The sequence below is a fragment of the Crocodylus porosus genome, unplaced genomic scaffold (genome assembly GCF_001723895.1).
Source record: "Crocodylus porosus isolate Cpor-Errol unplaced genomic scaffold, CroPor_comp1, whole genome shotgun sequence".
Taxonomy (NCBI): domain Eukaryota; kingdom Metazoa; phylum Chordata; order Crocodylia; family Crocodylidae; genus Crocodylus; species Crocodylus porosus.
Window position 1 is genome coordinate 2,256,953 of NW_017728938.1, and position 17,648 is coordinate 2,274,600.

The 17,648-nt window shown below is 47.4% G+C and overlaps 1 protein-coding gene across 4 annotated transcripts in view; it reads right to left on the reverse strand.

Annotated features, from left to right (window-relative positions):
- The window catches only part of CACNA2D2 (calcium voltage-gated channel auxiliary subunit alpha2delta 2), a 721,727-nt gene that overhangs the window by 175,732 nt on the left and 528,347 nt on the right, over nucleotides 1-17,648 (reverse strand). For all 4 annotated transcript variants that reach the window (XM_019547467.1, XM_019547466.1, XM_019547465.1 and 1 more), the window contains exon 6: nucleotides 949-1,090. In XM_019547467.1, coding sequence (XP_019403012.1) covers nucleotides 949-1,090 — 142 coding nt within the window. The remainder of the gene's footprint in view (nucleotides 1-948; nucleotides 1,091-17,648) is intronic.

Sequence of the window (17,648 nt, forward strand, 5' to 3'; positions counted from 1 at the left end):
TTGAGGAAGTGTGCCTGGGATAAGGGTAGAACAGATACAGCAGCATTATGATAGGGAATGCTTTAGGGCCCATGCATGGTGAACTCAATATGGACATGGAAAAAAATGATTCCTCCACTATTTGAATGTGAATAGCAATGCAACACCCATTAACCAATCACAAACTGTCATGCCAGAAAGGGAACAACTTCCCACCAAGGAACCATCCATCATTATCAGCATGGGGAGAAACTCCCCATGATGAAGTATATGGCTTTTGGGGGAAAGATAGACAGATGCCATGGAGTCTCCCAAGGACCAGCCCTCCCATCACAACAGTGATAGAGGCAACACAGTGTCCCAGGCATGGCAACCTGATGTCTTTAGTGTCTAAGAGTCCAAACTACATTTGGGTGCTGACTTGCAGTGTCCAGAGGCAGATGGGATCTCTGTTAGTCTTTACTGAGGTTGGATCCAGGCTCTTTTGAAGCCCCTGTTCCCTCATGGTAACATGCATTTGTTCTTTGACCAGAGGCTTTGCAGAGGCAAGGCACTTACTACATTTTCCGCAGGCCGTGCCGTAAAATTGCATTTATGAAAAATTTGTGCAGTTGCTCAAAACCTTTGCATTCACATCAGCCTGTTGAGCCCCCAGGCCCCAAACTACTGTAGTTACAAGCTGGTGGTTGTTTATCATAAGCCAATAGCTCCGGTGAGAAAATAATCAAGGGAGAAAGATAACACAAAAGCGGGGGAGGAAAGCACTAGAAGCAGCATCTTGTTTCCTCCCTCAAGATCTTTACATGAAGATTGGGTGGCTTTGTCTAAAAGATATACGCTAGCACAACCATGAGTTATGGACTTTACACAGAATTACAGGGGGAAATTCTCTGTGCTATGCAGCGGGTTAGACTATATGACCACAATAATCCCCTGTAGCCTTAAAATCTATGGAAAAATAGTACTCACAGCCTTTGTAGATGTCCGTAGGTATCTGTACAGCAGCATATGAATAGTTAACCTTGGTTTTAAAGTTTGGATCTTCTGTAAACTCCAGCTTCAGGGAGTTGGACTTCTCCTTTTCATATTCTCCATCAACCTCAGGGTCATCCTAGGAAATCAGACAGAATGCACTTGGTCAACACAGTCCCTCTTGAAAAAGGCACAGTGAGAAGGGCTAGGACAGAGTTGGGGTATCAGCCCACAGCTACTTAGATGTGATAAGAATCCCACAGAAGATCAGCAATCAAACAGTGTGTGTCAGCACCCTACCACACAAGTGGATCTTATCTGGGCAGGCCTCATGGATACAGAAATGCCAGTCTGAATGCTTACGCTGCTACAGAACTGTGCAGCTAACACCCATGGTCTTACCCACCTCACTGACTAGCTACCACCCAGGTATGCACACCAGCTGGTGTGATTATGCACAAATAGTCCTGGGCAATATTAGCTGTGGTGCAGTGACTTAACCTCTTGCTGCCCATTTTCTAATCACACCAGGAGACACAGACCCAAAAGGCCCTGTAGAAAAGAAGCGGGGACTTAGTTAAAAACATGGGGTTCTCAGTGGAGAAAATCACTCAGGATGCTACTGAACCCCAAGTGCATCTCCCAGGGTCAGCACCATCCCACCCGCATCGTGTATGTGTGTTCTGGTCTCTTCTGGATCTCCAGAGTGATGGGCAGCTACAGCAGTGGGTGTGACAGCTGTTCAGGCACTGTTAACAGTTCAGCCCTGTGGCTTCTTTCTCTTTTGCATGAATGCTACCTGCTAGTTTTCACAAGAGAAGGGGGCTTGGTCCGCGCCTTGGACAGAACTTTCCCTTGCCTACAACCCAGCTACTTTGCCCCAGGCCATTTATTCCTCCCATCAGCATCCTCTCACCACAGAAGCTGCTGCAATCATATTGCTTGCCTAACATTTGTAAAGCATCTTTGGGTCCTTTGGGGTGAAAGGCACTACTATAAACATGACATTTGATGTTATTATCACTGGCTGCATCAGAGGAATACAAGTGCTCCAACGGGATTCCACATGAGCTTTCCATACGCAGTTCGCTGCCTGGTTTTCTGAACTGCCGCAGATTCCATCTTATTCCTTACTGCACCTCCCGTGGTGGCAGGCTGAGACCATAATAGCTGGGAATCCCTCCCTTCCAGCCAGTGGTCCTGCCCTGCTCCCCACATCATCTCCTCCTGAGAAAGGCCCAAACTTGAGTAACTGGAAGCTTCTCCCATAGCCAGTGTCCCTTTACTGCTCCCTACAGCACTGTCCCTGCTGGGACAGGCTGAGACTGGATTAGGTGGGTGTTCCCTCCAGCCAACTCCCTTCCACTAATCCCAGCAGTGGCTGGAGCTTGGAAAGACTGGGGCCACAGCAGCTATCAGATCCCTCCAGCCTCTCCTGTGATTTCTCTTAGCGTGTTGCAGTGAGGTTGGTGAAGGAGCTGGTGGCACAGAGCCGATCCCTGGCGCATTCCTCAGCTCTGTTTAACCTTGCCTCTCTGTTTTCAGTGGCACGGCAGGTATTAAATCAGACAAAACCAAAAATTAAAAAAAAAAAAACCCTTGAAAATCAATTAGCAGCAAAAGGCGACTATCAAAGAACAAATTAAAGCGAAGTGCGGCTTAGCGCTCTGTCAATAAGCAATGCAAACAATATTTAATTATGGTGGAGAGATGGCAAATTCCCCACTGCTGGAACTGGAACATGCACTTGCTCTTTCACACTCTGCTTCCCTCTCCCTGCCGGCTCCGAATGCTGTATCCTTGGCAATAGAGCTGGACCAAAGGCTTTTTTGTTGTTTATAAGGAGATTTAAGAGGCAAAAATTCTCCCCTGAGAGCCCCAGTGTGACCCTGGGCTCCAATGAGTTGCTGTTCCTGGGCATGTGGGCACGAGGGAACCTGGGCATACTGGAAGTGCAGAGAATCAGAGCTGAGATAGAAGATGAAGATCTTGAAAGCAGGGCTTCATACTTGGGCCCTAGGGAAACCCAGCAGGGTGCAGGCCTTACTACAGCACCGAGCAAAAGGCTTAGAGGGTGCTCCTGCTGGAGGTGAAGCTGCCAGCCTAGTGACAGGTGCATTTGCCGCACCCTAGCAGAGCTTGCCAGCCTACTTGGTTAAAAACCACCTACCCTGGGGTGAGGGAAGTACATCTATTAGATGTTAGATGAGGGAAGTACATCTATTAATTGTTTGAGAGAAGGTTCAGGCTGGATATCAGGAGACATTACCTTACCGTTAGGCCTGCCAGGCTTTGGATTGGGCTCCCAAGTGAGGGGGTGCTCCCTCCTACCTTGGGGATCTTCAAGAGGAGGCTGGACAGACATTTGGCTGGGGTGATATGATCCCAGCACCTGTTTCTGCCTGGGGCAGGGGTTTGTACCTGACAATCTGTTTAGGTCCCTTCCGACCCTAAGTACTATGATACTATCTATAAGCAGAGAGCAAAGACAGGGGAGAACACAATGAGAAGCTCACTTGGCAAGATGTTTCTCTGTGGAATGACCTCCTCAGCCCCACAGACATCAGTGATGGGTCTCCCTGCCATATATGCCCCATAAAAATCCTCTCAGTAGAGGCAGAAGGACAAAAGTGAACAGTTGCTCCTGCCCCAGCTGCAGAAGAGGCGCTCATGACTTCTAGCATGGACCATATCTCAACAGAGAGACTGTCTCCAGGACCCCACCGTTCCCTTGGCAATCACAGAGACAGCTGCCCCCTGCCACTGGCAGCACCTACAACATGGAAAAGCAGCTCTAGCAAAGTACTGCATGGGTCTGTCATACAATGGAACAAATATGGCCAGTATCTCAGGAAATTAGTCATGAGGGGATTTCCTTGGGGTTGGCATCTAGGAGATCTCTTCAGGACAGTTCACCCCTCTCAGGTGCTGATATATCACATAACTGAGCACGAGTGGGGGAGAAGGGGAGAAATGTGGGGTTGATGGGGCAGGTGGGTCAGGGATGTCATTGCTCATAGGTTCCCTGGTTTTGCTTCTCAAGATCTATACTGCCCCATGCATCTTTCCCCTAAATTCAGAGGGTCCAAAAGCTCATGGCACACTTGAGATTAAGGTGGAATGGAAACTGAGCAGGCCCAGCCTCCAGCCTGTCTTCGCTGAATCCTACCCGACTCAAACAAACCATCTCAATTACGCTGAAATGCAAACTGCAGGGAAAAGAAGAGAAATGTTCTCCTGATCTGTCTGGAGAGGGACTGAATTCTCCTTGAAAAGCAGCTCAATACTTTCCCCTTTGTGCTTTTCCCCAGAGTAAAGTACATATCTTTGAGCCTGTATAAGGCTCTCTGATTGCAGTAGCAGAGATCATCCTAAGGAAAACGACAGCAGACGTGACTGGAAGAGAGAGCAGCCACAGACATGTCCAGCTTCTGTAACACGGGGTCGGTATCAGCCCCCCTACCCTCCAGCCCCATGGGGAAGAGCTTGTCAGCATATGGAAGATCCGCCCCAATCAGGGGATACAAGAGAAGACATCTCATAGTCCTCCTGACAAGTATGACTGACTGTAAATCACTTCAAATTTCCTGCAACTAAGCTGCAACAGTACCTCTTGCTTGTTTGGTTTGACAGTTTGGATGAACTTTTAGTTCTTTTCAAGGCCACCAAAAAATTTCCAGAGCTTGTTTTTTTCCCCTTTTCTCTCTCCTTTGTTTCTACAGGAGAACAGGAGGGGTGTGGAATGTAACAAGAGGAAAATACAATATTTCTGGTTTAAAACAACAGAAGATTTCAAGCAAAACAAAAAAATCTTCCATGGAGATTTTAACATCACCTACAAGACATTTTATTGGGCTAAAACAAAAATATTTTGACAAAAAAGGCAACTGTGGCTGCATCTACACGAGACACAAATTTTGTGGTAGCTCACAGCTTGTTACTGCTGCACAGCAGCGTCACCAGGCACGACCCGTGATGCAACGCTACTGTGCAGTAGTAACAAGCTACTGCACAGTAAACATCACTAGGCAACTGTGCTGGGATGCTACTGCGTAGTAATCCTGGTTACTTGGTTATGCAAGTACTAAATGACTGTGCAGTAACACCTGACAGTGACCAGTGAGCGTCTTGTGTAGACACATCCTGTTTTTATTAGTGAAGTTCTTGGAGCACAGTTCTCCAAAGGGTTCTATGGCACCTGCTGTTCTGGCTCTGCTGAGCCTGTCACCACAAGATCTGACTCTGCTATAACACCGGCAAACAGCAATATTTATATTGTGCGCCAGCTCTTGGGTGGCTTTGGTTTTATCCCTTTTTTGCTGAAATAAGTTGTCTTGGCTCCACTCCCTTTGCCAGTGGAGGCTTTTGCTTTTAGCAGAGAGATATTTCACATGAATCTCAGTTTTTCTCTTCCTTTCAGACACAATGGGTTTAATAAATAGAATGGCCTGGCCATGGCTACGTGCCTTTGCTACTGCAGTTTGTCCTTTCAAGTGCCTGCAGTCTAGTTTTACTGTCAGAGCTTTCTCCTCTTAACATGGTTTTCAGAAGGCTGATCACACTCTTTGTGTCAGCACCTATATCTGCTACTCATTCAAACTCTAGCAAAGCGAACTTCCTTGTGACATCCTGTTAACAAGAAAAACTTGCAAAACTAGATTGCAAAAATAGCAAAAAAAGAAAAAAAAAGATTCCCAGTGCATTTCTCAGGGCCATGGCAAAGTGAACATACTCTGTAGCTCTGCTGTCCTCAGCTGGAGTCCCAGAAGGGTCAGCTCCCAGCCAGTGATGCCACCCAAACAAGGGGGAAGATATGCATCTGGATAGGGTCGTGACTACACAGAGAGTGTCCATAGGCAAATTCTTTCTGCAATTTCCAGTCCTGCCTTGCAGAATGATATACATCAGATAGCCAGCAGAACCCAGGAAGACACCTGCAGAGCCTACCAAAACTGCAGCCAGGGAGCAGAGGAGAGGGGCCAACCCTGCTGTGAAGCAGAGAGCCCCGCCCAGCCCAGAGAGCATGCTGGGATGCTGGGAGAGTCTGACTGAATTTAAACCAGCAAGGGGTCTGGGACAGACATTGCATAAACCGGTTTCAGCCAAATCAGTTAAGTCTGATACTAATTCAATTAGGTTTATCTCAAACCAGTTTCAGCCATTCTCAAACTGGTTTATATGCACTGAACATTTAAATTTCAAGCTTTAATAGACATTAGGGCTGGAAGGGACCTCGCAAGATCATTGGGTCCAGACCCCTGCCAAAGGGGCAGGAAGTCAGCAGGGGTCAAATGATCCCAGCAAGATAGGCATCTAGGTGTTTTTGAAAGTATCCAGAGTAGGTGCCAGCACCACCTTTGGGGGGTATCTATTCTAAGCCCTGGGGACTTGGACAGTAAAGAAGCTTTTCCTCAAGTCCAGTCTAAAATGGTCTTCTAGGAGTTTGTGACCGCTGGACCTCATCTTCCCATGGGGGTGCCCTGGTGAACAGATGTTAACCCAGTTCCTGATGCATACCCCTTAAGTACTTATAGGCTGCCACCAAATCACCCCTGAACCTACACTTTTCCAGGCTGAAGAGTCCCATGTCTCTCAGCCTGTCCTCATGAGGCCTGCTCTCATGTGTGTGGCTCTCCTCTGGACTCTCTCAAGCTTCTTCACATCCTTTCTGAATTTCAGAGCCCAACTGGACACAGCATTCCAGCTGTGGTCTCACCAAGGCTGAGTAAAGTGGGAGGATGACTTCTCGGGTCTTGCTTGAGATGCATTGGTAGATGTAAGCCAGAGTTTCGTTTGCTCTGCTAGCTGCGGCATTGCATTGTTGGCTCATGTTCATCTTGTGGTCAGTCATGACCCCCAAGTCTCTTTCAGTCATAGTGCAAGTGAATGTAGCACTGTCAAGCCTATAATTGTGGTGTGGGTTTTTTTCCTGCGGTGGAGCACCTTTTATTTCTCAGTGTTGAATGCCCTCAGGTTTTGATCCGCCCATCTTGTAAGCCTGTTGAGATCAGCCTGGATTGCCAGGCTATCCTCTAGGGTGACTGCACTTTTCCATAGCTTGGTCAGTAGTGAACTTAGCCAGTCCACTTCTGACACCAGAGTCCAGATTGTTTTTAAACACATTGAAGAGTGCAGGCCTGGAGGATGCCCCTGGTCACCATGCGCCATGTTGATTTGGTTCCATCAACTATCATGCTCTGGATCCATCCACAGAGCCAGTTCCCCAGCCAATTGACTGAGAAATTGTTGAGATTGCAATTCCCCAATTTTTCCATGTGGACATCGCGAGACACCAGGTCAAAGGCTTTTTTGAAGTCCAAAAATATGATATCCACCTCTTCTTCTTTGTCCAGGTGATGCGTCACCTGGTCATAGAAAGAAATGAGATTGGTCAGACAAGACCTACCCACAATGAAACTGTGCTGGCCATCTCTCAGCATGTTACCTTCTGTTAGCCTGTTATTAATGGTTTCCTTGATGATTTTCTCCAAGATGTTTACAGAGATTGAGGTCAAACTGATTGGCCTGAAGTTCCCTGGATCTTCCTTCCTCCCTTTCTTGAAGATAGGCACCACACTGGCCCTCTTCCAATCATCAGGCATCTTGTCCGAGCGCTATGACTTCTTGAATATTCTCGCCATTGGCCATGCTATGATGTCAGCCAGCACTCTTGGATGCATTGCGTCTGGGCCGACTGATTTGTGGCTATCCAGCCTCTCGAGGTGTTTCCTCACAAGATCAACGCCAATGAGGGGCGCATGTTCGCCCTTCCCCTGGTGAACCTGCCTCCTGTCATGCAAGGTGACCCCTTTTGGCTGATGGAAGATCGATGCAAAATATTCATTAAGGAGATGGGGTTTTTCCTGGGTGTTGGTTATCATCTGCCCCACTTGGTTTAGTAAGGATCCAATGTTACTCTTGTTGGGTTTTTTTTTTACTTACCATATATCTGAAGAAGGACTTTTTACTGTCCTTGATTTGTATGGCCAGTTTGAGCACAGTTTCAGCCTTGGCTTTCCTAGTTCGCTCCCTACAGGTGCGGGCCAGTGCTGATTCTGTTTGGTTACAGGTTTAAACCAGTTTCTGATCACTTAAACCAGTTTATGTCTAATATCTGTCTCTAGCCTAGCTCAGAGACAATGATATGAGGGCAGGAATTTTTCTCACATGTCTGCAAGGAGGTATGAAGTTGGTTTCGTCTGGCAGCTGACCACACTCAGAACACAGGGAATATAGGGAAAAAGCTTGCCTCCACATCTGGAGAGTGTCCACAGCTGCAGGCAGCTCAGCCTCACCTCGGAGCTTGTCCATAGCTTCAGGCAATTCACCTCCAAATGTGGAGTATGAACAGAGCTGAGCACCACTTTGGGACAGGTCCACAGCTACAGGCAGCTTATTCCAAATTTGGAGCACATCTGGATGACTGGAGCACTCCTACACATCTGCAGCATGACCGTGTTTAGTCTCTCATCCTAAAACTATTTATTCTACATCTGTGGGGAATAGCCACTTCTCTCCCCACATGCATTTCCATCACATGTTCCTTGATCATAGGTACGCAGCAGCTACAGTTTCTTTTCTTTGAAAGATAACTGCTGAGTACCTTGTCCCTCCAAAAAATGAACCAAGTGCTATCCCAGTGATTTCCATACAGAAAAATGTTCAGGGTATTTCTGTGACAAAAGCCCCAAGCTGGAGGACACTGCAGGTTAAAAATCACATTAGCGCCCACCCCCCAGTTCCTCCTGTAATAGTAACAGCATCATAGATTATTTTAGCTGAAAACCCTTTTTTTGATACCTCATTTTCTTTTCACTGCGTGCTGTTTGTTTTCTCTCTGCTTTCCATTCAGCCTCGGACAACAAACAGTCTGGTCGATTTCATTAGCGTCACTAGTCAATTTCAATGCCCTGCTCCCATGTGGTAACAGTGCTGCTCTGCTTAGGTGCAAACACTGCAGGAGCAGGTGGATGTTTACATCTGAATAACCCAGTTTTCACTGGATCTTCTTTTTGGCAAGATCTGACTCCTGGGCCTAAATACTTGAGTGTATCCCTGGAAGCACTAAATGGTGGGGGGACTGTACTCCTGATGGCACCTGCTACTCCTCTGTGAAAATGGTACCTGAGACCAACTATGAGTTGTCCAATGGACTCACCAGGACATCAGAAGGCAGTATGTTGCTATACTATCAAAGCATTCCCAGTGGGAACATAGCTTGAATTGAGCTTCTGGCCTGATCCAGCCCCCATCTGACTCAAGCAAGCAGTGCCAGTAAAAGAGCAGTTTTTCTGATATTACAGGGAATTGCACGGGGGGGGGGAGGGGCATGATTCCTGGGGGCTGATTTTGGGGGGAAAGGAGGGGGGGAAAAAAAGCAAGTTGTTGCTGCTGCTGCCCTATGTGCCACCTCTGCCCACAGCACAAAACTACCCACTTGCACCCCAGCCTGCCAGCACAGCTCTATCAGTCAAGGAACATGCCTCATCACAGCTCTTCCCAACTGAGCAGTCGCATGGTTCAGTGTTAATTATGTAGCTGGGAGTGTGACTGACTGGAACAAAGAACCCTCCAAGTACATCAAGAATACAATCTTCTCTTTGAGAGCATCCCTTTGAAAATTCTTGGATCTAAGAGGCCAAAGTCTTCACTCTACATGGTTTCTGACACCACAGGATTCTTAATAACCTGAATGGAGGTACAACAAGAATGAATCCAACCTGCAAATGGACAAGAGGCATTTCCAGGGGATTCAGATGATGCTCTTGGTGGGCACCATGTTTGCAGACAGTCTGTCTGAGCAACGGCCTTCTTATCTGCCTCACTTAGTAGCAGAGTGCAAGAAAGAGGGAAGGGAGTGGAAAGGCAGCAAAATTTTTCGAAGCCATCTCAATGCAAGGGCAAACCACTGAGGCATTCTGTAGCAGACCACTGCGAACTTTGCCCACTGCCTCGCTGAGCAGGGGCAGGCAGCACACCCCTCTCCATAGCTTTTACTGTGTAAGCCTTTTGCTATATGGCAATCTGGAGTGCAATTCAAAGGCTTCCAAGACAACTTAACTGTTGTTTGAAGCCTCTCCCCTCATCATTCCTGTCCAGCTCCAATGCAACACATGAAAAACTGGAGTACCTTTTTTGCAAACTCTTAGTGGTGGAGAGTTTGGCCAGGCTTGACTGGTATCACAGAACCACCCAAAAGCCCAGCAAAGCAAAAAGACATGCTCTGAATGGTACTTAAATGATACAAAGCTATGAGAGAAGATGCTCATCTGACTTCTGAAGGCTTTGTCCTTGCTCACAACCATGATGCTCCTGACATGGGGAAGAACTGCTGGGAGGGGAGCTCTAACCTCTGGATAAGGCAAGCTCAGCTCCCCTTTCCTTTCAGGCACAGATGTCACCTAAAGGCTCCTTTTGATTGCAACTGCAATCACTGATGCCCTTGAGACCCTTGCAGTGAACTTGATTGCAGATCCATTCCAGATAGAAGCTGAAATAGGGACAAAAAAGCTATTGGAAGTCTCTACAAAGGAAGCAATAACGTTTGTCCCTTTGGTGAAATCCCCTCTACTTCTAAGACAATGCCTTAGCCTAGCCAGCCCACAAGCTGTGACCGTGCCCAGCAGATGGGCTTCCTTCACCCCTTCATCTGAGAGCCAAGGAAGTACTGCAAAATGGTCAACATGAATGGGGGCAGTTAAGCAGATAGAGAGGAGTCAGGGAACATTATGCCTCTGCAAAGAAATAGATCTGGGAGAAGAAGCAGGAGACAACTAGGAAAACACAAGTGGGAGCCAGTCTCAGCCTAAGAGGCTATTTACTATCCATCCCTCTCTTACAACCAGCTCTTTCCCAGCCATCTCTAAATCATGCCAGATGTCTTCAAAAAAATGCAGTCAAAATAGATGAGTCAATGAAGCTGACAGCCCATGTCAGTTCGCCTGAGAGGGAGTTGAGTCTATCAGAGGGTGAAGGAGGTGCAGGGGCAGCAGATTTGGCCCAATGAGCAATTGTTAGTGATTTTGGAAGGAAGAAAGGGACAAAAACATGATGGTAGAAGTGCCAAACTCACCACCAGCACTATCTGAGCACAGCAAATTCAGCAATGGCTGGGAGGGCTCCAAGCCAAGACGACTGCGCATGGACAAAGATGTTGGCAAGGGCAGTACAGGAATGAGGTATTTTGGAAAAGCTGAGGGAAGGGGGGAGAGGGGGAGGCCTAGTAGAGGAGCAGGCCAAAAGAGGGGGCATCACCAGAGCTGCATGGCAAAGGAGGAGCCCAGGACTGGAGCAGCAGTGAGACCACAGACAGGAAGTGAGGGGTCTAGTCAGAGCTTTGTGTAGGGAGCCCAGAGATGGAAAAGAGAGGTGTGGAGGAGAGGTGGCTGCAGGTGAGGGTTATGGGGTATTGGCAGAGCCCTGTGGGTAAAACATATCCTCTGCTGGCCTTTGCCATTTTGGTTCTATTTGATGATTTAAGCATCTTACTCTCACAATTACATTCACCCCTGCCAACTCAAAGGAACCTGCCCCAGCCCTTGGGATATGCCAGTGTTCAGGGGTGACTGTAAGATGGCACCTGCTCTGTGCGAAGACTGGAGCATCCCCTTATGATAAACTTCACTGAGTGCACAGCTTATTTATAGCTGGAGATGTTTCCTTCAACAAGAGGCTGCAACTCACACTGGAGGCAGAGAGCACAGTGAATTTCTAAAAACAGCCCCTGCTCTCCCTGCGGCATCATGCTTGCCCCTGACAGGTGCCAATTATGGAATCTCACCACCAGAGACACAGGCAAGAGAGCGAGCCACCCACTCTTCAGCCTGTCTCATCTGACAGAACCTAATGATATAATTGGAGCAGTGGTAGGGAGAATAGGAAAAAAGCAGCAATTTAATCCTACAAGTATACAGCAAAGAGGGGAAAGGGAAAGGAGGGACTATTCTGTGCACTAGTTCTACTTTCCCAAATTCTTGTTAGAAGTGCAGTTGCCTCCTCCCTGCCAGCCATCCCAAGCCACACAGGGGTGGCCACAGCAACAAAACCAAGCAGGGCACATTCTGCCTGCCACTCAGTTGGAAAATACTATCTCATTCCTGAAGTAACAGCAAGTTGACAGCCAAGAAGTGGCCTTATGTACCCCTGTAGGGCACCAGATTGTAAGCACCCTGAATTCCCCAGTTTAGGGGCTTAGGGGTGTTTGCTGCAGCTGCATGGAAGGACTTCAGCCCTCCTGGCTCCATGAAGAAATCTATGGCCATGCATTCACAGAGTTCTGTTCACGCTGTTATGTTTATTGTCTCTACTGCACCAACTTCTGCCTATAGAGAAGGGGTCCAACTCAGGTTAAACACTACTCTTTGACTGAGTTATCATGGTGTCAGATATTTGATCTCCTTGCTAAGAGGCAGAGGCAATTTTTCTGAGTCACTCTGAGGTTAGATTGCACATGTCCAATTAGCAGCAATCTGGTGGTGGAGATTCTGAGGTAGAGGGAAGGAGGTGCTGAGATAGAGAATGCCTGTCAAAGACTCTAGGAATAGGCTGGCATAAGCTGGAAGCCTGGTCAAGTCATTCTGTGATTTTGTTCTTAAAGTTATCCATGAAGCCTTTGCTCAGGAAGGGGCAGAGTTAGGCTATACACCATTTCTGCTTCCTCTGTTCAAAGCAAATGGGGAACTGTACCTGCCTACATACAGCTGCGCTGCAGCACAGTTGGAGTCAAGCTCACTGAAGCTGGCCTTCAGCACCTTTGAATCACCTTTGGGCCCCACTTTAACCAAGGGCCTTTAGGGCCCTTCTGTGAAAGGATTTACAATGGGTGTGTCTATCAGAGCCTGCTACAGCATGTGGGGAAACCTGATAGGATGCCCCAGGATGGTGAAAAAGCTGCTAATTAGGGACAATTTCACTCAAGCTCAACACAACATCAGGGAAGATGATTCCAATGAAAATGCATTGTGTGAGGAACATAAGCAACCCCCCTAACTAGGGCATGTAATGTACCACCCTCTGGGCCTGATCCAGCCTGAGTTTGTGACAGCCAGAGACTAAACTGTAAGAGTGCCCACTTTCAGCACTAGAATTACCTGTTTTTGTTCCCAGTGTTTCAGCCAAGATGGTGGCCATTGTTCATTCATGGGTTCAAAAGCAGGCAAATAAAATGATAAAGGAATTGGAAGGCAAGCTATATGATGGGAGGGTGAGAGAAATAAGTATGTTAAATTTGCAGAAAAGATTATTAAAATTAATAGAAGACATAGTAACAGTCTTCCAATATCTGAAGGGCTGCCATTAAAGAACACCTTTTCTCCCTTGCTGAAGAGAGTAGGATGCATAGCAATGGCTTGAAATTGCAGCAAAGTAGGTTTAGATTGCATTTCAGGAAAATAACTTCACTGTTTGGATAGTGAGGCGGTAGAATAGACTATTAGGGAGGTTACAGAATGTCCTTCATTGGAGGTTTTTAAGAAAAGGTTGGATAAGTTGGATAAGTATCTGTGAACAGCAACACCAGAAAGCTCAGGAGACTCCCACACAGGCATCACCCATAGATCATAAGTAGAGCTCTGCAGTCCAAAGCAGGTGGAAATTGGAGAGGACCATGCTCAACAGAAGAATGAAGTAAAGGTCTGCAAGTCGTCTAGTTATGAAACAGGATTTAAAAAATTGGGACAAGTTTATAAGGGGATAAGGGGATAGGATGACAGAATGGGGTTGTGGCCCTCGAGTTAGGCGGTGTGAGCATGAAATTGTGTTTGTGGTCCTCAGTTTACAGTGCAGAATGGAAAATATATTAGGTTTTTCCCAAGCTTCTGGGTTTTGCTGGTTGCCAGGAAGGATTTTTTTCCCCCTTCTATTGCTACAGGTATCAGGTATTTTTTCTACCTTGCACAGAACTATAGGTGTTGGCTGGAGCCAAGGTTGGGGCTCTTGACTGGGATGTGCTGAAGGTTCTGCTGGGACTTAAATCCAGAGGTTCCTGGCTACAACGTCTTGCTCCTCCTCTCAGGGTCAGACTGATCACCATATTTGGGATCCAGACAGAATTTTACCTCACGGCCATATTAGCATGGACTGTAAGGGGCTTTGCCTCCCTCTTTAGGAAGGGGCATGGCCCTTTTTTTTTTGGATCTCTTGATCATATTTGAACAACTACTTCCTGTCTTGCAGTGACAAGACATTGCCAGTACCCTCACTGTCCCACCAAGCCACTTCAGATACATGATTGTGCAGTTGGCTATTGCTAACAGCTGCCTTTCACTCCAGGCTTAGTAGAAGCCAATGGGGTTTAAGCCTGTGCTTAAAGTTCAGGATGTTTTTAAATGCTTAAGTGCCCTGGACATTCAGTTACTCCCCCCACCACAGGAGGGTTATCTCAGAATAAATCAGGTCAGCTCCATGTTTACAACTGCTCACCTGCTATCCTTCGCCTTTTTCATGCTCCTCTGTGTGCTCAGTAGCACTCCCGCATGATTCAGGAGCATCACTTCCCATGCCATTAGAACAAGGCTGTCCAACTTCTGGGCAGCCAGGAAGCTGCATACAGCATAAGCTGCAGACCCAGGATCCCCAAGCCACACAGGACACGTCACACATGCAGGCGAGTGGGAGGATGGGCACCTTTCCTGGTCCTCCCCCAGTTCTGGCTGTGTGCAATGCCCACCTGCACTGTAAGCATCCCGACTCCCTCTTTTGCCATGTGTGTGCAGCACGGGCAGCCCAGTCCCCTTCTCTGTTGCACAGGCACTCAAGCCTCCTCCTGCTACACTGCCCTACCATCAGGAGCAGGGACAGGAAGTAGAAGCCAGAGGACAGAGAGGGAACCTAAAGAACCCGGCTGTCATGGCAGGAACAACTGGGGAGGAGTGGTGGCCAGGTGGGAGGCTGCAGGCCACATGCTAACCCTTCAGGGGCTGCACTTGGTCTGTGGCCTGCCAGCTGGACAACTCTGCTTCAGAATATCAACAAGGCTTATCTTAGGGTTGCCAAACCTTCAGGATAGCCCTGGAGTCTCCAGAAATTAGATATAAATCTCCAGGGGACTGCTGAGAGTCACCTGGAAGATAAATGATAGGGCTTTCATTAAAATAAATATTAAATGTGAAATCCAATTTATATAGTAGTTCAGTGGATTTTTAAAATGTAGTATTAACATGCATTTGCCTTTCTGACGTAAAGTCTACTCAGTACAGTAAATCAGTGATTAATGTCATTATGTCATGTGATGAAACCTCTCAGAATAGATTCTAATAGAGTTGGCAACACTGGCTTAGCATTCTTCTGCGCACTCACACATCCTAGGAAGATGGTCCAGAAGATGCTGGTGGGAGTCACAGATTGACAGCTGTGTACATACTAGAAGATTAGGAAACACTTGAGCACTTTTAGGGTCCACACTGTGGTAGCACCAAGATGCTGCACAATCTGCAATGCATTATTCTCACAGCTTCCTTGGAACAGGCTCTTATCCTCATTTTATATCTGGGATCCGAGGTACAGTGTGCCCAAGGTCACACAGGAAGTGTGTTCAGAAAGGTGATTTGAGCTCAACTCTAAGCACTGGTCACGGGGCATTCTTCCTATCTATCACTGAGACTCTCCCCTCCCCTCCCCTCCTCTGTGGCTGTTATGCAGTGCTTTGGCTGGAGCAGCACCACAGCGAGTAAGGTGCTTTCCTACATAGAGGAGAATGCTTCCCCTTTCCCTACCTTTTGTAGGGAAGCTCCATCAGTTTCCCTTCCAAAAGAATTATTGCAGTGTTTTGTCTCTCAAGGAGTCTAGTTATTTTTTTGCTATTTTTAAAAAAATGAAGGGCCTCTCTAAGTCAGTGCTCTGCAGAGTAAAGGGTCAAGGAGCAGACCAATATAGAGCCAAGAGCCAGAGCCTAGAAAACCCTGCCTGATGATCATTGACTTAAAAGCTTAACAAACCCATAGGATTGGGGCCCCCACAGTCTCTTGGAGCCCTAACTGCCCTGCAGTGTTGCAGTTTGGAAGGATCCATCTGGAGTCACTTGATACAGTTAATGACTACCAGGGAGACCTGTTGTTGCCAATCAGACTAATGAGGCGCTAAACAGGCAGCCTCCAAGGGGGGGTTAGCAAGGCAGACTCCAAGAGCCATTGCTCTTCTACTGGCTCAGGAACCTTCAGCTCTTTATGAATGTCCTTGTTGCAACCTGGTTTAATAGCAGGAGAAGGGAAGGTCTTAAATGTATGTTATGTGGGGACCCAGAGGGGTGAAAATCAGTTGTTTGGTACTGATACTCACAAAAATCAAATACAAGCACTTCTAACTGTATAAACAGTAGGGCAGTGGAACAGACTGTCCAGGGAAGCTGTGTAATCTCCTTCATCGGAGGTTTTCAAGAAGTGGCTGGACAGGCATCTGTCCTGGGTGACACTGGAACAGTGGACTCTGCATTTGCAAAGGGGTTGGACTGGATGGCCCTGGGGGTCCCCGGCAACCCAAGAACTCTGGGATTCTATCACAAACAAATCCTGAAGCAGGTGACTTTAAAGAACGGCACTGTACGAACATGTGATATAGAGTCAGAGCTGAAAAGCAAAGGCTGACAAGGTACTTCTCTTGCCATGGCTAGAGTTAGTTGGCATCTGCTGAGATACCTGAACTCAAAATTTCCTGTCAGCTTCTAAGGTTATATGTCAGACTTTCCACATGACTCCAACACTACGGTGTCCCTTGCTTTTACTGGTGGACTTACTACATAGCTTGTGGGTGTGGTCTGTGAGCTTGAATGACTAGGGTAAGGGCACTTAATGCTCAAAAAATACCACCCTTCCAGGAGTTTTTCAGGTGTTAGAGCTAGAAATGCTCCCACAAAGTAAGATAGTTTTAAAAAGCCTGAATGAAAATATCTTTTCTTTTCAATTAATCAGGTTTTACTTGCTAGGTATCCCTGACATTGAATCCCATCAGTTCTCCAGTCAACCATAGTCTTCAGGGAAAACAGGAGAACAGAGATCTGAGGGCCCTTGTACATGCCACAAAATTGGCCTTTACAGTGACTTAAAGGCCCTTTTGCACTGCTTTAATGGCATTGCTGTTTGCATATTCAGCGACGTATTCTACTTTAATGGCATTGTTGTTTGCACCCTTGGCAACATATTCTGCTTTAAATGACTTCGGCACATAGCAAGATAAAATACCTTCGAGGTGTTTTAATTTTCTACCTAACAGTGCAAGAGTGCCCTGGGTGCTGGAAGCCAATGTGCTTGGGGCTTGGCGGGCCCTGCGCAGCTCAGGGGCTGTGGGACCGGAAGCAGCCTGTGCAAGCAGGCTCCACTGAAGGCAGAAAAAAAAAGCAGCAAGCCTTATTTTATTTTTTTTTTGCTCCCCGGAGCCTGCCTGCCTGTGTGAGCCGTGCGGGGGGCCCACTGCTTTTCTCTGCAGCTGTGGGGAAGGGGGTGGGGAGCAGTGTGCTTCCCTCTGCAGCTGCAGTGTCCCCCAGGACCACCCAGGTCAGATGCCAGGAGGCAGGTACAGCCTGGAGGGCCCCCATGCAGCTCAGGGACCACTGGGCCCACCACCAGCTCGCCACCCCTCGCTCTGCCCACCAAAGAGGCAGGTAAAGATCGGGCCCCCACCCTTGTGTACATGCCACGGGGGGTTTTGTTTGGTTTAATTCTTCCTAAATTGAAGCGGTGCTTTAAAAAACCCACTGTTTCAATTTA